At 38.8% G+C, this 17084-nt stretch overlaps 1 protein-coding gene across 1 annotated transcript in view; it reads left to right on the forward strand.

Moving 5' to 3' along the window:
* The first annotated feature begins 172 nt into the window (after window positions 1–172).
* The window catches only part of naa15a (N-alpha-acetyltransferase 15, NatA auxiliary subunit a), a 35669-nt gene continuing 18757 nt past the window's right edge, over window positions 173–17084 (forward strand). The window contains exons 1-5 of the mRNA XM_006629621.3: window positions 173–461; window positions 9582–9666; window positions 10968–11072; window positions 13545–13702; window positions 16733–16867. Coding sequence (XP_006629684.1) covers window positions 408–461; window positions 9582–9666; window positions 10968–11072; window positions 13545–13702; window positions 16733–16867 — 537 coding nt within the window. The 5' untranslated portion in view covers window positions 173–407. The remainder of the gene's footprint in view (window positions 462–9581; window positions 9667–10967; window positions 11073–13544; window positions 13703–16732; window positions 16868–17084) is intronic.

Below are 17084 nucleotides of genomic sequence, written 5' to 3' on the forward strand. Positions count from 1 at the left end.
AAAACCTCGCTCATTATTGCAAACTAACACAAGCGAGCAAATGGGTGTCAAAATATTTTCAAGGTAACCATTTTGCTGTGCGCCCCCTAACGACGCGGAGGACTCAGGGGGCCTAGAGCGCCTCCACCACCTGCTTCCTGCGCCCAGGGTGCTGCGAGCGCTTCAGCGGCGGGGTCGGTACGCAAACGCAGACGGGAGCTTGACCCGGAGGAGAAGTACGTCGGCCATTTTGGGCTGAAAGGGGCTTTCAGTCACCACGTGAGAGAGGAGAGAGCCCGAAAAGAGAGAGAGCAAGAGAGAGCGAGAAGCCTCAGAAAACAAGGGGAGAACGGGAGCGAGAGAGAAGGAAAGAGATTTATTTATACAGGCCTTCTTCACATGTGCTGAGCACCGGGAAACAAGGAACGATGCCGACAGTCACACTGCCGCCGAAGGAGAACGCTCTCTTTAAGAGGATTCTGGTGAGTGGATACCAGCACACTAGCGGGCTTGATCAGAGCGCTTCGCCGGCACGCATTGCCAGATCGCTGCCTTCCCTGCACTGCGAGAAGTAGTGCTGTCAATCCTGCACCAAACGGCCTAGCATGGCACAACCGATCATTGGACAACACCGGGGATTTTAAATGCAACCCCAGCTGCACCGTTTTTGTTTTCTGTAACAGCGGAGCTTGATGTAACTCTTTTCCTTGCCGGTTGCTCCTGTTCGTGTCCTTTACCCTCTTGCAATCAGAGACCATGTTAACTCCACGGTCTGCCGGGAGATTACTCCCACCGAGGCCAGATGCGATGTTGCCTTAGTAAACGCCGCATTCCGATGTGATTAATCTAAGGTTTATTTTTGCTTTATTTGCAATCACCAATTCCCCCCAGTGAATTAAAATTGCGTACATAGCATATTTGCTTTGTTGCTGTGTCAGGTGTCGTGGTGGTGCTGGTAGGGCTGGGTGTTCCGGGATCATTTATAGCTGTCAGTGTTTCTGGACTCAGTACTGCTCCTTCTATAGTCGGGCTTTCTACTCCATATCTACGATATGGTATAGACGCACATGCCACAGTTTTCTTCGTGGGTTTAAAGAATTTTCCGCTCAGGGTTGCTTTCAGCTCATAAACGTCTTGAGCAGTAAACTTTGAAAGCCATAGTGCACGTCTTTTCTCGCGTGTCATACATTAAGGACTGGAACTGAAAGCGACGGAAGTCCGTGTTTGAGGCCTGCTTCACATGCTAAATCATCCCTCGGGTTTGCTCAGGTGCCCCCTGCTTCTGTCCCTGTTGTGAAGCAATCGTAACACGTTGTTATTGAACTGTCGTTTTCTGTTGCAAGTTAAACCGCTTTAACGGTTTCATTTTTAAACAGTACGAACCCTACAGTCTACTTTTAGAACGGACAGGCCTTGTACAGTGTGTGCAGATTCTCCCTGTGATCTAAATGAAAGATTCTGTCAAGACATTATGATGATGAGCCTTTTCATATCAATGAGTTTTTTTTGGTTCCTCACACAGGGTAAAGCAACAAACTGACAAAGCGAATGCCAGCTTGCTTCCACACTTGGACGGTTGCAAAAAAGTAAAAACCAAAAAGGTGTTTGAAATAGAGAAGTTCGAATTGAACCCAACACTTTTTGAACCCTATTTTCGTTAAACGCCCACTTTGGGTGAAGCAGTATATATGTTGATTAAATTATTTTTCAAAAGTGTCTTTTGAAGGAATACAGTGTTCACAGATTAAAGTTCTGATACATAAATACGTAAAATAAGACTCTTTGTAGTATGCAAGTTCCTTTGTTGCCTTGCCAGGTAACTTATTTGTTAGTACATGAGCAGAACTTAGTATCTGCATGCTTCTGTGTGATGTTTTGTAATCCGTTTGAGTTAATATTGTTTGTTTTAACCCTGTTCCAACGTGCTGCAGATAATTAGAATGTATTTTTGCCATGGTTCTTCATCAAATGTGTTTCCAGGTGCAATTTATGACAGTCTCAAGTTTCATAACTCCAGAGCTTTTCTGGTTTTGTAAATCTTGTAGCAGATAGTTATATTTTCCTGTAATTTGCTTGAAAGTTGACTGTAGGAAACGTCTAAAGGTTTTTTACCGTGTAGTCCTGGGCGTTTACATAGGACCTACCCATGCACTTTGTGGAGTTGTACGCAGAATGCATCAGTAGTCATATTTCCTTACTGAAATAATTCACTAATTTCGAGCTGCAATAAACCAAATAGGTTATTTTGGTCTAGTGTTTTGTAGTTTGCACCCTTGGATGCCAGAATTATACCACATTGCTAACACTGGCAAATTTTTCTGATAATTTCAGCTGATAACATTTAAATAAATACTGACGTTTTTTTAATTTATTGCTTTATTCGGTCTATCTGGTCATAATTGCAGCTCTTCATTTCGCTATGTAGTCATAAAACTTGCAACAACTCCTAATTTCAAGCTCATCCTTTGAACTGTACTTCAGTTTACCTGTATGTGAGTTCATTAAGCTATATAAGGGGATAATATTATGTGTCCTATGTGCTCTGGGTTCTTGAATATTGTAGTTTTGTAACATTTGCAGAAGTGTTCCCGAAAAAAAGCAGTTCAGGAAACTGTTTAAAGGGAGTGTAGTGTATGTAGGAGGAACTATAATGCAGGTAATAAGTCTTAATAATTAGCAAAAGGGCATTTGGCAAGTTTGACGTTGGGACATTCTATCACATTTTCCATGTGCAATGGAACATATATTCCTGCAAAAAAAGCCCATAGTGCCTTCACCTAACCAAATATGTTAGATGTGTTGGGTTTAGTGGATAAGCATGATTTCCTGTTATTTCAGAGTACACATTACCATAGGCTCCTAGCATCATTCCAGTCTTCAGTGCATATCTGAGTTTTTTAATTTGTATTTTCTGTCAATTCTCAGTTTCAAAATACCCAGCTTCATTGGTCTTTCCAACAACCTAAGCATACAGAAATCTGGCTTGCCAATATCTGACTAAAAAAAAGAGTTGAATCAATCAATGATGAACAGACACAGGTGGGACTGAAGCTGTATCAGACTCTCCCTCTATTAGCGTTTTTCCTTTCTGCAGAGGTCAGTTTGGTTACCTTTCAGGCAGGTGTCCTCATACAGGTGTTCTGAAACTCTTCTGTAAATTACATTAAAGTACAGGGTTGATACCAGTTACAAATCCCATGTGACCTTTTAGGAGCTGAGAGTTGGTTTAACAAATATGCCCCAAACAGAAACCTTAAATAAACTAGCCAGAGATTAACAACTCAGCCAAAGTAAAAACCGAAAAAGGCAAAACAGACCAGGTGATGAACTGTGATGCACCTCTTTACATTCCTAGTGTTGCAGTCAGACTACGGTTGTCTGGTGTGTGTGAAACCCCTTTTGATACATTGTATAATATGCAAGTATGTGTCCACACTGGTTATATACTCATCATGGTGTTGGCAATGCTGTTAGATCAACATCCTAGTATCACAAGCAAAGACTGGGAGACAGGAAGCTGGGTTGTTGGGCTTTCCTCATCTCTGCAGATTTGGACATCAAAGGTGTGTGTCAAATCTGATGGCCTTTTCCCTAGGTTATTTTCCTCGCATTGTAAAAATTACGCTCCGTATAAGCAGAAGCCTCATTCACTTTGACTGTGGGCCTAAACAACACTGCTTCCTGCATCTTGTCCTTTGATCTACTCTGTGCAACTGAATCATTCTGATAATTGCAGGGGCAAGAGGTGGCTCTCAGAGATTAAAAATAGGCAAGTGCATTCCTTCAATTGGTTATTATCTGTAATTAAAGTAGTTTTCCCTTGCATTATTAGATAATGTAGAATGGGTGGCGATTTACACAAATTTATTTTAAAGTTTTTTCCCCCCGTCGTGAATAGAAACTAGTTTATTTGCATGTGCTTAGAAATGCTTTATTGATAGAAAAGGGTAAATCGGTCCAGTTGAATGATGTAATTAGTGGTGTACCACTTGGGTCGGTATTGGGACCATTGCTCTTCCTTATATATAACTGTGGTCCAGAGTCTAGTATTGTTAAATTTGCAGACCATACCAAAATAGGATTAATAATCACTATAGAAGCAGCTAGGGAAAATGAAAAAGAATTGGGCAGAATTCAAAACTTGGATAAATTATCTGTGTGTGCCCTGTGATGGACTGGTGTCCCATCCAGGGTGTGTTGTACCTTGCTCCTGTTGCCTGTTGGGATAAGCTCTGCCTCCCCCTAGAACGTGAATTGAATGAAGCTTTAAGAAAATGGATGGATGGGATAGTTAGTGCAAGACGATACTTGCAGGCTTAAAGGAATGTCCTGCTTTGAAAGACAAAAATAATTTAACCTTTTTAGTTGGGAAGAGAGAAGACTAAAGTAAGATCTGATTCAGGTATACAAAATCCTCAAAGTCAACCCTCTCTCAAAGATGAAAACATGAGTCATTAAGAGTTGTGGGAGTAAGCTACCCTGCCATGTTGTTAAAGCTGATAACCTGACTTCTTTCCAGAAATGGCTGGATGAGGTCTTTGGATCATTTAGCACTACCACCCAACTGGGCTATATGGGCCGAAGTGCATCCTCCTGTTTGTAGCCTTTCTAATGTTCTTCAGCACTTTTTCTTTCTGCATTTCCCAGCAAGCTCTCAGGGCAAGTCGCTACATGTTTATGTTCTGAAGATGCAAATTTAGCAGGGTTTCGATATTCACAGATTTAATATTGTCAGAATTGATTATTTGTGAGAGAGTCACTAGGATCGATTTGGGCTTCAAATGTGAAAAATGCGTTGTGGGCTTATTCTAGCCTACCTGTATATCCCTTCTCACTTCAGCTCCTTGGGACACGCCTCTGTGGCTGCATGTGCCTTCTCTCCTGTCAACATGATATTCCTGAAATTACATTTATTTATGACAAATGCAAAATTACATTTATAAGGAAGCGTTACATACATTTAATGACATTTTCATAGCTTAGGAAAAACTCCTTTAGTTATTATAGGCAGCAGGGTTATTTTCAGCCTTTGCAAAGGTTTTAAACACCTGACGATTACAAATGTTGAGACTCTACTGTAGTGGAAGAAATCGCTTTTGGAATGTTGGAATGCTGGAAAGACAAAATTGGAGACAGGGCTGCAGTTGTCTCACACGCGCATCCATTTCGGTTTGAAATAGGAAAGCACCTGTAGCCCTTGTCAGAATGTTAAGGCCTCAACAGCGAAGGTGATGCATTAAAATAATATTTAAAAAGTCAACTTGAAAGATTGTAGTTTGAGACCGAGGTAGTGAATTTCAGTCTTTGATCTCCAGAGTCCTGCAGGCTTTAGAGAGACTTTTAATTTGCAGCTGACTAACACACGAAAAACAGGCGATTTGACTTAATAATGCAAATAATTCGTTCTTTTAAGCTAGTAAGGTTAGCACTAATGATAACCGGTTTTACTCGAGATCTTCTTATTGAAACGTATCGAATCAGACTTTAAAGTTGGTTTCGTTAAGAAAGTAGACTAGAAAGTAAACGTTTCCGCAATTGACATAATAGATGTTGTGAAATTGGGAAGTGCCCCTGTTTTGTTTTTGTTTTTTACCAATCATGGTATAATTAAAATGTAACATTTTGTCAATATTTCTGTAATTGTCATTAACATGGAGTCACTGGTTTTGTGTCAGGTCCTCAAGATTGTAATCTTATGTAGCACAACTTTTTTTGTTCTTCATTCAGCATGTTTCCAAAATCTAAGGTGTTAATAACCATTTTGTCACAGTTTTACAGAGAATGTTGTCTGAAGAGACAATCCTGCCGGTGCCTTTTATGTATGTTTATAGTTGAAGACGCAGCGGGTCTGTCATTGTAACATCAGTAGCAGTGGACAAAAAGGATGCCTTTGGCCTTCCTTCACTTTCAGTTGTACCAAAACATGACAGAGCTGTGGTGTAGTTGATTTCCATCACCTTTTTAACATTTACTTTCTTCAGTATACTGTTTTACAGATCAGACCATTAAATCTTAAAAGCAGACCTCTTGGGAAGAGAGTACTTAGGTACAGTGTCTGAGAGCTATTTTTCAGTTCTGTGCTCCTTACAGTATATTACAGTGCAGCAGGCTTACTTATGATCTATTACTGTGTTAAAGGAGGGTATGAATTAATATTGTAAATCATTTGTATTGATAATGCAATGTGTCCTATATAGTTACTATTAAGGATTTAGGTGGGTATCAGGAGCATGTACTTGCTGGAAAGATAAGGGTAGATAGTGGAACTGTGCTAAGTCGGAAACAATCCGGCTACACTAACTGCATATAGAGACAAAAAATCCGGCAATGATGCATTTTAGTATTCTTCTTAATAAGAACTTGGAAAAACTTTTTTGCATATGGTGACTTATGTTTGTGTGTTTTCAATTACTAGAATAAAAATTTGGCCATCCTTCTTTGGAAGAAGAATTTGTATCAGATTAAAACCAAGATAAGTTATGTGTGCACTGCTTTGTGAAGTCTGTGGTGCCACACTTAATTTTAGAGGTGATTTTCTGATAACCCATTTGGCAGTGCTGTCAAATTCAGTCTCTGAACATTTTTCTTTGAAACACTATAAATATAGTCCTGAACAGTAAGCTATTGTGTCTGGGTGCGATTGAGTTCAAATCTCATAAAGCAATTGCCAAAATTAAAGGGAGATTTCAATAGTTAAAGAACACAATGTTTTTTTGTACAGAATTGTAACAAAAACACATGGAACTTTTCAAGTTCAGTATATTCAAAATATAAGTGCAGTATATCAAACTTCTGCGTCGCTTAAACAAAAGCTGTTTATGTTGCATCTCTTAGATGTTACATAATTTATATATGGACACAAAACACTCGTAATATCTTCTGTAACCTGAAATGGCAGGCTTTTACTTAGACAATGTGCAGTGGTGAGCAATGTTGAGATGCCAGTTAACATGAACAGCCTGCCTTGGATTAAATAATTAATTTAAAATCAATTCATAACTCTTGATAGGCTTTCATTGATACAGATTTAGAAAATGATTAAATTAGTGTTGGTTGTGACGCTGATCCTTTGTTTGAGGACAGAGGTAATGAATCGATTAATCTCTTCTTACAGAAAGAATAACATTTCTTAACTCAGGCCAGTACATTCCCAATGCTTAGAGGTCAGTGCTTGAATATTTTAAATGAATTGTCCACAGGTAGGCAATCTTTGATCTTCAGAATGTATAGAATACAGTGTACAGCATGTTGATGCTGTGATCTAAAAGCCACAAATGCTCTTAATATCATTTGTGCTGATTTAGTGATCAGTTTCATGAATCTTATGTCATTTGTGTTATTCACATAAATACCTGTTGGAGTGTGTATGTGATACTGTGATTGTTTTACAGTTTTTTATACAAGTTTTTTATTTTATGTCACGTTATTTCCGGATGTCTTTAAAGACCAGGGAATTTTGAGAGGTTACTTTGGGTTAATACTGTTCTTATTTTGACCATACGGCTACCTCGATATTCGTACGGTGAGCAAGCACATGGATTTTACCTTGTGCCAAAAACTATTATACATGAGGTATTACAAGGCTTTTTACATAGTAATATTTTAATGACATATTAATACTGTTAAAATGGACAAACCTATGGTGTTTTACAGGGTTATGTTTACTAAATGTATAATATGTTTTACCTTTTTACATGATAACTCAAACAACATAACTGTGATTTAATTTCCTTTGATGCTGTGTCTGGGACTAACAGTTACTGCTCACACTGAGTTGTTAGCGGCATATTCTGGGAAGAGTTGAAGACCCAATGTCCTGTGCTGCCAAGCGGACTGTTTTGCTTGGGTCTAGCACTTCTGATGAAAGCCGTGAGGAGCAGAGCTTCAGTGCCAGCCTGAGGACAGCCCCACGTATCGTATCCGAGACAGTCAGTGCCGCCGGAGCAGGGTCAGCAGTGGCACAGGAAGCTGTCCTTTCAACCAGCTGCATTGCATAGGCGGTGTGCTGACACTGGAAGATCCCTGGCTTCTGTCTGTGGGTGTGGCACAGCTAGAATTACGAACTGTGTGGAGGCACAGCTATATAAAAAGGCATACTCCTGGTTGTCATTGTGAATGTGAATATGTCGTTCATTACCTTTCCTGGTTGATTGTTTATTAATATTTGTTATAAGTGATGTCTCGTAGTGGGCTGAGATCCTGTCCAAGGTGTATTCTGCCTTGTACCCGTTGGTTGCTGGCTCCCCCATGACCCTGTATTGGATAAAGAAGTGAGAAAATGGATGAATAGATATCTGATAATATGGAATGGGTTGTTTTTAGCAGAAACCAAGTTCCCTTAACTGTAGGCCAGTTTGTTGGAGTTTACAACCAGTGATTTACTGCTTCATCAATTAAAAAAGCCCTTTTTTCCAGCAGGAACTTTATAGACTTGCTTTCTTCTGTAATTCAGCAAAACTGTTTATTGCCTGAGCTCAGTCTAGGCTTGATTATTGAACTTTGTAACACAAGCCATCTTGTTCAGATCCTGTGGTCAGCGTTTTACTCGTTTCCTTCTAAAGTTAACTTTTTTTCATGACATAATTTTCACAATTTCTGTTCTGCGCCCACAGTTTCGGGTCTCTGCACTTGTGATTAGAACGTTGTGTTTAAAGAATCCTGGGAGGATTCAAACCTCCAGGTCAACATTCTTGATGTGAATTTGCCATCAATTGCCTTTACCTGGTTAAAGAAGTATATATTACTACTTGGAATCGCATTCAAATATTGAAATAAAAATAAAAACAGAGGTGATAAAGAGTATCAGTATGTTGGAGTCGTTGCTATGGCTATGTGTCTGTTTGAAAAATTATCCACCCTGTTCAAAGACACACTGTGGTATCATATTACATGAGACAAAGCTGCTTTAGAACAAGATGCTTTTCAGAAGTGAAATCATCTCATTATAACAGCAGCAAATTAATTATGCTTGAAAATGGACATACTAATATTTAGATCTGTCTACCCTTGGAAGTTATACAGAATATTTTTTGTGGTACTTAGGATTCATTATCAATAAGATAAATTGAACAGCAAATTGACCACCCTGTAAGCTGATCTCTTAATATTTCAGGAGAAAAGTCAAGGTTGAGCTAAATCTCAATGATGGATCTGGATGGATCTGCAAGGAAAATCAGGTTGCTGCTATAAGTAGCAGCAGCATTGGTTAGTGGACCAATAGGTGGCGCTCTTCCATCTGGTCTGAAATTCCCAAGCCACTGCTCCAGTATGGTGACTGCGTCACAGTGCTATAGGAGAAGCTGTTAATTTAAGTTTCTGCTGTCTAGTGGGGCTACAGGTCACCCAGGTGGCAGCTGTACATCAGCGGTGATTGAAATGGGTCCTTTATGGAATGTAAAAAAGGATCCAAAAGGATTTCAAAGCACTATAAAATAGGAGTCACAGTAAGTATTATTAAATATGGGGAAATGCTGAATACTTATTATTGCAAGATAAGCACACTTGGATACTTGTGGTAGTTCTTAATGTTCTTCAAACTCTTTCTTGCCTTTTTACTGCTGTCTTGCTGCAATTAATGTTTTTGTTCTTCCTGTTTTTTGCAGAGATGTTATGAACACAAGCAGTACAGAAATGGCCTGAAGTTCTGTAAACAGATCCTTTCTAACCCCAAGTTTGCTGAGCATGGAGGTAGGTAAACATAGTTTTGACCAAAACAGGAGATTTATAGTTGCTGCTAGCTGATGATTAATCTGGTAAAGAGAAATGCCTTTTCAGGATCTACAGGTTTCTTTAATTAGTGGTTATCCACACATACGTTTGAGGCAAGAGTGTGGTTCTTAAAATTAGCTCTGTAGGTATATGATGACTTGACAGTCAAATGGAAAAAAGCTTCCGGTATTTTGCTTCTAAGGAAAGAAACGGATCCTTCTGCAGCTTAAATTTGTTACTCAGCACTGTCAAAATGCCTTTGTGTCTTGATGGAAAATTAGCAATGTCAGCCTTTCGCAGACTCTACTGGCATGTTACCTATGATGTTAAACAGCAAGGCTGAAGAATTTATGTAAACCATTTCTGCAGAGAATTGAAAAATTGATATACTGAATCTTTTCTTCTTATTGATACAATGGGTTTGCGATGTTATTTTTAAGAGTCACAGTCAAATAGTTAGGGTCATACATTTTCTGATAATTATAATTTAAAATCTGTTTTTGCCATTTTAATACAAAACTAACATTTTGAAAAGACTTACTTTTCATTTTTCAAGGACTGCATTTGATTAATCAGTATTGCCCTGTATTCCATGACACTGTTGACTTACAGTCCTTTGATTTTGATGGTTTTCCAAGTTGAATTTCAACATCAGTTTTCTAATGCTGATGATTTTCATGTGATTTTTATGTTGCGTCATGAAAATTGCAAGGTCAGCTCCATGGTAACGGCATATTTAGTTAGTGATCAAAGGAGGGCAGATGCTTCCCTTCAACTTCATACGACAGATACTAAAATTAAAGATATCTTACAGTGATTTTAAATGTCATCACCTTGACTTGTTGACTTTAACAAGAATGTCACCTTCAACTTTCATGAAAATCGACAAATCCATTGTGCATTTTTTTGCTGAACTGTATCTTCAGAGTGCTTATCAGGATCAAAATAGAACATGGAAGAAAGTTGTTATGGCATGAGCTGGGCAATCCAGAGGAAATATCTAAATGACTCCAATATCTAAAATTTAGATTAAGTGAAATTGTGTGGCCACTTTTGGTTCTTGAGATACATTATATTTTGTGTATTTTTTTTGCTTTTTATGGATGGTTTTACTGTGACTGTTGTCTGTACTTTTTAAATCTGTACTGAAGGCTGTTTCCCTTTCAGTTTTGCTTTAATCGGATATTTAATAGGAATTGCTTTATTGCCCTTATAACATAATTTCAGACTGCTATGGATGTTTACTCTGATTAATAAATTGCAATGTTTTCCTTTTTCAGAGACTCTAGCAATGAAGGGTTTAACCTTGAACTGCCTGGGCAAGAAGGAGGAAGCATATGAGTTGGTAAGACGAGGCCTGCGCAATGATCTCAAGAGTCACGTATGTATCCTTTTCAAGAGCTCGAGAGCTGAGCATCTTTGCTGTCTGCGACACCATCCAGCTCCCACTTTCTCTGGAATCTCCTGCTTCTAGCATCGAGTGGTTTAAGATGGCCCTCTCGTCATTTATTTGGGTGTTTTCATTACAAATCTAGGAAGGTACCAGAGTTTAGTAGCCTTCCTCTGTTTAATTTTACTTCCTTTATACGAGCTCAGTTTGTAGCAAGCCATTGTGGTGTTGTCTTTCTGGTCTGGACTAATATTCAAGCTTCATTGTGCACTTGTGACTAAAAGTGCTCAAAAGCACAGTTACTTTTCCTACTCTGAATTGTTCGATTTACCCAGACACTGGCTGGTGACAAGGTATTTAACTGTGGTGGGCTTATAAACCAATGGAGCTCTGTCCCACGTAGCATTCTCTTGCTTGTATTTTCTAATTTGAAGTGTAATACATCCATGACCAAAGGGTGTCATGCTGCCTCACACTTGGGTGATTTTAGTCAACAGAAATGAATCCTGTAAACATTTCTGGTTTTTGGCTTTTATTTTTAGTAAAAACATTGAACCTGTTTTAAATAGAGGGATGCATTACTGTTTTTAAGTATTATTTTGTTAAATAGTAGGTTGTACACAGAACCTCTATGGCAGCATCCTAGTTAGACAAGTTCTCTTAGTTCAACTTAAATTATGAAAGACTAACCTTTTGTAAAAAAAATAGGTACAAGATTCTCCATTTATCAAGAATGGATTCAATGAATGGCATCAAGCAAAGGCAACGATCCATTCTCACTTTGCATAGCAAGATACCAAAAACAAAACATTTGTTCAATGATATGTTCTTCTAAGAATAACAAAATGTATTTGCTAGCAGCCATATCACCCTGCAGCTCACAACTGGCAACCCACTGAAGCAAAGGAGGTGTGAGCCTGGTCAGTACCTGAATGGGAGAACTCCTGGGAAAAACTAAGGTTGCTGGTGGAAGTGGTGTTAGTGGGCCAGTAGGGGGCACTCACCCTGTGGTCTGTGTGGGACCTAATTCTCCATTATAGTGACAGGGACACTATACTATAAAACGGCACTGTCCTTTGGATAAGATGTAAAACCAAGGTCCTGACTCTCTGTGGTCATTAAAAATCCCGGGGTGTTTCTCGAAAAGAGTAGGGGTGTAACCCCGGCATCCTGGCCACACTTCCCATTGGCCCTTACCAATCATGGCCTCCTAATAATCCCCGTCTATGAATTGGCTTCATTACTCTGGTCTCCTCCCCATTGATAGCTGATGTGTGGTGAGTGTTCTGGCGCACTATGGCTGCCATCGCATCATCCAGGTGGATGCTACACATTGGTGGTGGTGGAGGGGAGTCCCCACTACCTGTAAAGCGCTTTGAGTGGAGTGTCCAGAAAAGTGCTATATATGCATTTCATCATCTTAGTAAATTCCAAATGGAAAAAAGGTGGTGTATCTCTTAAAGAGAAATATATTTGCCATATTCAGTTGGTTGCCCTGGTTTTCCACTGCGGTACATTTTGCAATTGCTGTAAGGAACATCACTGAAATACATTACTAGGGGAGCACAGGTGTTAGAATATGATATGCCAAATTCTTGGCAGGTGGGTGCAAAGTTCTGCACTCAAGTTGCTTTGTCAAATAGCAACACCCCCAGCTTTCATTATACTTATTGTTGCAGGCAAAAACAAATTTGGCATCACAGTTGGTATTATGGGCTTTCATATAGATACTTTAACTTGAAAACCCATCTATCACTCCCCTTAGTACATATTCCATAAAGTTTCATTTGTCATAGCTGTCCATATACCACAGGTAATTGGTTCAGAGTTGTAATATGCTCTCCGTTGAATTGTACATCGCTGGCGTTGACCCCATCATGGTCAATAACGAACAGAATTCATCTAGCAGTTTCTTGACTCACTCCCAATCCATTTTAATACACTTGAGATGCATCAGTTTGTATCCATATTATTTGCAGGTATTTTGCTTTTCCTGTAGCAAGAATAACACCACATCCACAATGTCTGGATAGTGTTCAGGAAAAAAGCAGGGATTGGTATGAAAATTGAGTTTTCTGTATGCTGTAACAGCAAACAAGGATTATGTTGGCTGTGTAGCTCTGCCTCACCTACCTTCACCTTTCCCTCATCCCTCTGTATAAAGCTGGCAGAGCAGGTTTTTCATAAAGAGGATTAAGACCACCTCAGCATATTTTATCCCAGATTAGATTCTGCGTCGTCTGCTGGAAAACAGTATTAATGTGATATTGGAACATTTTACCTGCATCCCATTTACCCTTGTTTAGTAGGGTTTCAAAAGCACTGAATATTCACTCCTCTTTTATACCATATTAAGGAAAATAATGGAATGTTTTTATTAAAGGTTGCCCCCCACCCTTCCAGTTCAGTCTTCCCTCATACCGTGTGCTGTTTTGGGGAGTGTATTTTCCTTTACCAGGTTTCTCAGGTTGGCATGTCTACGGCCTACTGCAAAGGTCAGACAAGAAGTATGATGAAGCTATCAAATGTTACAGAAATGCACTGAAATGGGACAAAGACAATCTCCAGATTCTGAGGGACCTCTCCCTGCTGCAGATTCAGATGAGGGACCTTGAGGGTTACAGGGTGAGTGCTGACAGAAGAGCAGTAGCCTCTGCAACGTTGTTACATGAATCTGATATACTCTCCAACGTACAAAAGCCCTTATCAGCAAAAGAACATGGGAGGCCGTTGGAACACACAGTCCCTTGGACGCCTTCCTAACATCTTTTAAAATGAGATGTGCACTCCTGAGCCACCATATCTCGCTCTCCCCTGAAGCCAACCTTACAGGCTTTTCAGAGTCTCATCTTTCTACTGCTAGTATACCTCTGTAAAGACATTTCTGTATGTAAACTTTTTGTATGTACTTATATTTTGTATGTACTCTATTCTGTATGTACTTCTAAGAATTAGGCCTTCAAAAGTCTGAAATTAATCATTTGCACTGTGAGAATTTCTTCATTAAAAGCATTCCCATAACTTTTACAAACAACTGAACTGAAGTGCTAAAGGAGTGTGTAGTCACGTCCTTGGGGATAAATAGCGACCCCTGGTCTGTCCAGAACATGGTAGTAGAAGCAGAATGAGAGTCAAGTAAATGAGAAAAATAACTAATTTGAGAAACTGTCAGAGCAGTGCAGTTTTAGCGGGGAATGACAAATTCACCATAGAGCCCAGAAACCTCTTTATTTTCAGACTGTCTGAATAATAGACCATTTTAAAATCCAGATCTTTGCATAGAAATTGTTAGATATTTGACCCCCAAATATCACAGCAATATATTTTTAGCATTACTCAATAAATCATTTAACTCTCTTTGCAATAAAAATATGCCGTGTGATATTCTTTATTCCATTTGCCTACATTTCGTTTTTTTTTTTCTAGGAATACAGTTTTTGAATTAAACGATGCAATTAAATGTAGGAGATTTGTTTTCCATTTTGATGGTTTTTCAGTAATATTTTGTCCCTTTTACTTAGGTCTTGGACTGGCAGTGTAAAGATAGGGTCAGAATTTAGGGCTGTAACGATTATTCGATATTGTCGACAATGCCGACAAAAAATTGTTGAAAAATGTTTCCGTTGTCGATTTTTCGCTTACATTTTCAAAAGGGCCTCCAATCTCCAGCGAGTTAATGTCTTAACCTGAAGAGGGCAGCAATGTGGCTAGACCATCGTAACTATAGAACATGTTAAAAAAACAAAACAACAATAATGGCAGAAAGTTCAAAAAGAAGAAAAGTTTGGGAACATTTTCTTAAAATATAAAACCGTAACATGCAGAATATGCAAGGTTGATTTAGGATTCCATTGCAGTACAACATGCGTGCAAATGCATTGTGTTCGGTGGCGAGGGCAGTGTTCTGACAAACTGAGCTACCTGCTCAGGATGAGTTACCCGTTGTTCGAACGGTCAGAGTAGTTAACAGAAGGAGCTACCCTTACCAAAATCACTGAAGCTCACCATATCCTATCAAATTTTACAGGTAATTAGAATGGGCTTCTGCTAAATAATAAGTATTTAGCAATGGCGAAATACAGTACCACAAGCTCCAACTCATTTGTCTATTTGAAATATTGTTTAACAATCAGCAACTCACCCTGTGATAGCGTTCCATCGATTGGGTTATGTAAAATGATTTAGGCTAAAAACAAATAGCTTACACTGTAAATCCATTCATTCATCACGTGAACTTCCGTCATATATAGCTCATCTTGTAAAATAAAAATACGATCAGAATAGACTACGGTGTTAACCCAGTTAAATGATACTGCAGCCGAGAGATAATCTACATGTTTATTATTGATCAATGTTCATCACCACAGCTCATATTAGCAAATCCTACAGTCAATCAAAATATTACTTACTTGCTGTGCTGAGTACACAGTTGGATTACAAGTGACTTATTTGAAGTTTATTTTGAACTTTGAACTTTTTAGTCCGCTTTTATTTTATACTCTGAACATTATTTTGAATTTTGTTTTTGTACAAAAAAGAAGAAAAGTATTTTCCTGAAATTTAAGAGTGAAAGAATGCTGTAAGAAGTAAGAAGATGTTAATGAACTTAAGTTGAAACTTTTTCAGAGTTTGGGGTTTTTCATTCTTCTATTGAATAAAAGTATATGGCAACTGAACAATGCCAAACATTATTTGTCACAGCCTTTCTCATTTACACAGCTATAATTTTCTGCTAAGCCGATTAATCAATTAAGCGTTGTAATATTCGCCTGAATAATCGGTTATTAAAATATTCGTTTGTTGCTGCTCTATTAGAATTCCCATTGACCTTCGTCCTCTATCCTCTATATGGCATTATCTTGTGCTCACAGGCTTCTTAAATATTTAGTTAAATTTTTATTATCAGAATTTTGCTTTCCATTGAAACAAGTTAAGGGGTATTAAATTAGTCAGTACAACACCTGGTTAGTGAAAAACATGCCTCATGTAGTAACAGCTGATGCAAGCAGCTAATATGTGAGTATAAACACTCGACTAATTTTCTTTCTACATTTGAAGTCTTGGTTGATTGAATTTACAGTCCATTCCTCATATGTTCCAGTTCTTCTGCTCCATTTCCACTTAAGTGCTGTGCTCGGGTATCCTGGTATCTGGTGATCAGCCGGAAATAATCAGCATTAACTATGCTCAGTGCTGTAGAATTTTAAACATCTCCACACAGTCACACATAAATGTGTTTTCTGTTTTATTTTTTCCTTCTCTTTGCAGTTCCTTTTCTTTGGGAAAAGAGGGTAAATGGGTTCCCCATCTTTGAAAATTTTCTAAGGCAAAATCTTAATTTTGTTTTCTTAGGCATAAATGTTATTTTTCAGATGATCTGACCCAAACCATAAACAATAGCCAACAATTCATTGCATATCAGGTAATTGTAGTGTATATTTGTCCAAAACTGTAATTTATTTACCACAGTCCCATTACCTGTAGGGTGGCAGTCATGGGACCCTGGGAGCCCCAGCAATATTGCCAACGTCTGTAAAATTCTGTAAAGCACTGTGTGGCCAACTGTTTGCGAAAGGTGGTAGAGTAAATAAATTGATTGATTTTATAATGCTGAGGTTTGATGTCATTGTTTTATTTAATTTTGGAATTTGGCAGGAAACCAGGTACCAGCTGCTTCAGCTGCGGCCGGCACAGAGAGCCTCGTGGATTGGCTATGCAATAGCATATCACCTTTTGGAAGACTATGAAATGGCTGCAAAGATTTTAGAAGAATTCAGAAAAACGCAACAGGTAACAAGGGGCTCTGAATTTTCATTACTGAAAAACACTTTGTGTTCGTTAAACATTTCTTAGAGCTGGGGCATGTGGATTTTGGGGTTATGCGTTTTGGTTGCTGTGTTTGCATTTAGACCAGTAATTCAGAGTTGAGTTGGAACCTCTAGCGCCTCCTGTCAGGCATCTTACAGAATGTCAAAGCACGGGCCGGCCTGTCAGAGGAGGGTTGTCC

This window comes from Lepisosteus oculatus, chromosome 1 (assembly GCF_040954835.1).
Source record: "Lepisosteus oculatus isolate fLepOcu1 chromosome 1, fLepOcu1.hap2, whole genome shotgun sequence".
Taxonomy (NCBI): Eukaryota; Metazoa; Chordata; class Actinopteri; order Semionotiformes; family Lepisosteidae; genus Lepisosteus; species Lepisosteus oculatus.